The sequence below is a fragment of the Lycium barbarum genome, chromosome 5 (assembly GCF_019175385.1).
Source record: "Lycium barbarum isolate Lr01 chromosome 5, ASM1917538v2, whole genome shotgun sequence".
NCBI classification, from domain to species: domain Eukaryota; kingdom Viridiplantae; phylum Streptophyta; class Magnoliopsida; order Solanales; family Solanaceae; genus Lycium; species Lycium barbarum.
Genome location: NC_083341.1, coordinates 72,071,399 through 72,073,778, shown reverse-complemented (window position 1 = coordinate 72,073,778; position 2,380 = coordinate 72,071,399). Strand labels below are relative to the sequence as shown.

At 37.4% G+C, this 2,380-nt stretch overlaps 1 protein-coding gene across 1 annotated transcript; it reads left to right on the top strand.

The window, feature by feature from the left end:
• The first annotated feature begins 810 nt into the window (after positions 1 to 810).
• Positions 811 to 1,860, top strand: LOC132642522 (non-specific lipid transfer protein GPI-anchored 13-like). The gene is made up of 2 exons (XM_060359669.1): positions 811 to 1,245; positions 1,508 to 1,860. Exons 1-2 carry the CDS (start codon positions 930 to 932, stop codon positions 1,738 to 1,740), a joined length of 549 nt encoding a protein of 182 aa, XP_060215652.1. The 5' UTR covers positions 811 to 929; the 3' UTR covers positions 1,741 to 1,860.
• The last annotated feature ends 520 nt before the right edge of the window (positions 1,861 to 2,380 follow it).

The following is a 2,380-nucleotide window of genomic DNA, read 5'->3' as shown; positions in this document are numbered from 1 at the left end:
GATTTGTATATATTTCTAGTACAAAAGAATGTTCTTGATGTTAAGGAGCCAACCCCTTAAAAGTGGGCAACGACCCTTATTTATAGTGTTGCTTCATGGGTTCCATACAATAAGAGAAAACTAAAAATAAAGAAAAACTCTGACTTGGATTAGGTTGGGTTAGGTTGTCCGTACGGTCTGACACCCGTACGATTGGCAGTTGAGCATGGCAGGACGTTATCGACGCGTGGCAATCGCGCAACGGATCTCCCGGACCAACGACCACGAATACACGGACTAACGGCCACGACCAAACGGACCACGGCAACGGCCAACTCGGCCATGAGGAAACCGGATCAAATGATGCCCTTCCTTGGCTCCGGTCCAAGCGTTCCTCCGGTTCTGGGTCTCACCGGTTTAGCGCGTGTCCGATTTTTACCGTATACAAATTAGTCAATGTTTATTACTTCCAAGAATAACTATTATTAAGGGTAAATGGGAAGAATGTACTCAATTATAAATTGGTTTTCTAAAATGACAATTATTATTTTGGACCATCTAATTTTAGTAAGAGCCACAAATAAAGTGGACCAGAGGGAGTATCAGATTTATCATTATGAGAAGTCATCATTTTTGATTGTGAGAGACTTTAGTACATACTGTTGAAGGTCTTCTCTTAATCTATGCACGGCCAATGTAAAAAGTTAAATTGATAACATATTCATTCATATTATAGGTTTGAACAATGTCATTTTAAGAAACTGCAATTAATATCTTACGTTGCATGTGGCCCTAAGAGGGGAAGCAAGAAATAATAAATACCTTGTCGATCTCAAAGTAACTCTATATAAAACGGTGGGGGTGTAAGCAAAAGAATTCATTCAGTACACGTAGAGATAGAAGAAATAATATAGTCGTGGAAAGAGAGTAGAGTTAACAATATTGAGAAGATGAAGAAATTTTCATTGGTATGCATGTTAGTATTAGCAGTAGCAGCAATGGCTACTATGGAAGAAGATGAAAAAGATTGTGCAGACCAACTTGGAAATCTGGCAGCATGCATTCCATATGTGAGTGGCACTGCAAAAAAGCCAACACCTGAATGTTGTGAGGACACTAAGAAAGTTAGAGCTGCTAAGCCTAAATGCCTTTGTGTTCTCATCAAAGAGAGCACTGATCCCTCTTTAGGCCTCCCTATCAACACTACTTTGGCTCTTCAAATGTCCACTGCTTGCAACATTGATGCCAAAGTCTCTGACTGCCCATGTAAGTAATCTTAAATTTTCTTTTTCCTATTCAAACAAAAGCACGTATCTAAATCTTACTCTATTTATGTGGCGCACTTTTCTTTTTATTCCATCCCAAAAATAATGTCACATTTTTATATTTAGAAACAATTTACAGCCACACAAATATCCAGGCTTGTTTTGGATCACAAATTTCAAAAGTGATCATTTCTTTCTTAAACTCCATGCTTAGGCAAATGGCGTCACATAAATTTCCATGTCTCTAAGTTCTGTTTTTGCAGCAATACTGAATATCCCAGCAGATTCACCAGATGCAAAGATCTTTAAAATAGCTGATGTAGATTCACCTCCAGCTTCTTCTGGTTCTAATACTTCATCAGGAACCTCAACTCCAGCTTCTACTAGTTCAGACACCAAGAGTACAAGTACTACAGGCACCAGTGGGGTTGCAGACCAGAGCACCAGCATCATGATTACTATGGCACTCACAATAATTGTACTCATCTTCATTTAGAATTTCACCACTGATGAAAGCCTGGAAGGGATCATCAGTTTTATAGTTAGTTTGGTTTCCTAGTTTTGACTTGTTTCCCTCTTAGGTCCAAATAAAAGTAATAAAATATCAATTGCAATAGTATTTCTTTGGCTACTGCTTAATTTTTATCGGATGGAAGTTAATAGATTTGGTTTCAGGAGCATTTATAGTTCATGTCTCTGAAATTTCAACAAAGTTCTGTGTTAGTTTGGTGCACCTTCACGACTCAAGACGGGGTGAATTGGATTGTATCAAATTTCGTCACCTCTTAAAATTTGTCGAACCTAATTCTTATGAGTTTTTAATTTAAACAACTAAAAATAGTAAAGTGCGGGTAGTAAGAACATAAGATTTAACGTGAAAAAATATCCGGCTCAAAAAGTACAATAACCACGGCTTATCCTAATAGAATTTAACTCTAAACTCCATTAAACAAAGTGAGCCAAAAATTCAGATTACAACACTTGCAATCTAAGGCATTCTAGGCTTTAACATCAACAGTCACCCTACTACTATATACTCCCCTCAAGTCACACTGACTTGAGAAAAAGTGTTTATCTTAATTAACAAGCAAACAACAGTGTAAAAATACTTCTATGTAAGTAGATGGTTACAACTC

What these genes read in the sequence shown, in the direction of transcription:
- LOC132642522 (XM_060359669.1), top strand. Translation starts at nt 930, where the DNA reads ATGAAGAAATTTTCATTGGTATGCATGTTAGTATTAGCAGTAGCAGCA. An exon ending in CAAAGTCTCTGACTGCCCAT is followed by an intron (nt 1,246 to 1,507) that starts GTAAGTAATCTT and finishes CTGTTTTTGCAG; the next exon opens with CAATACTGAATATCCCAGCA.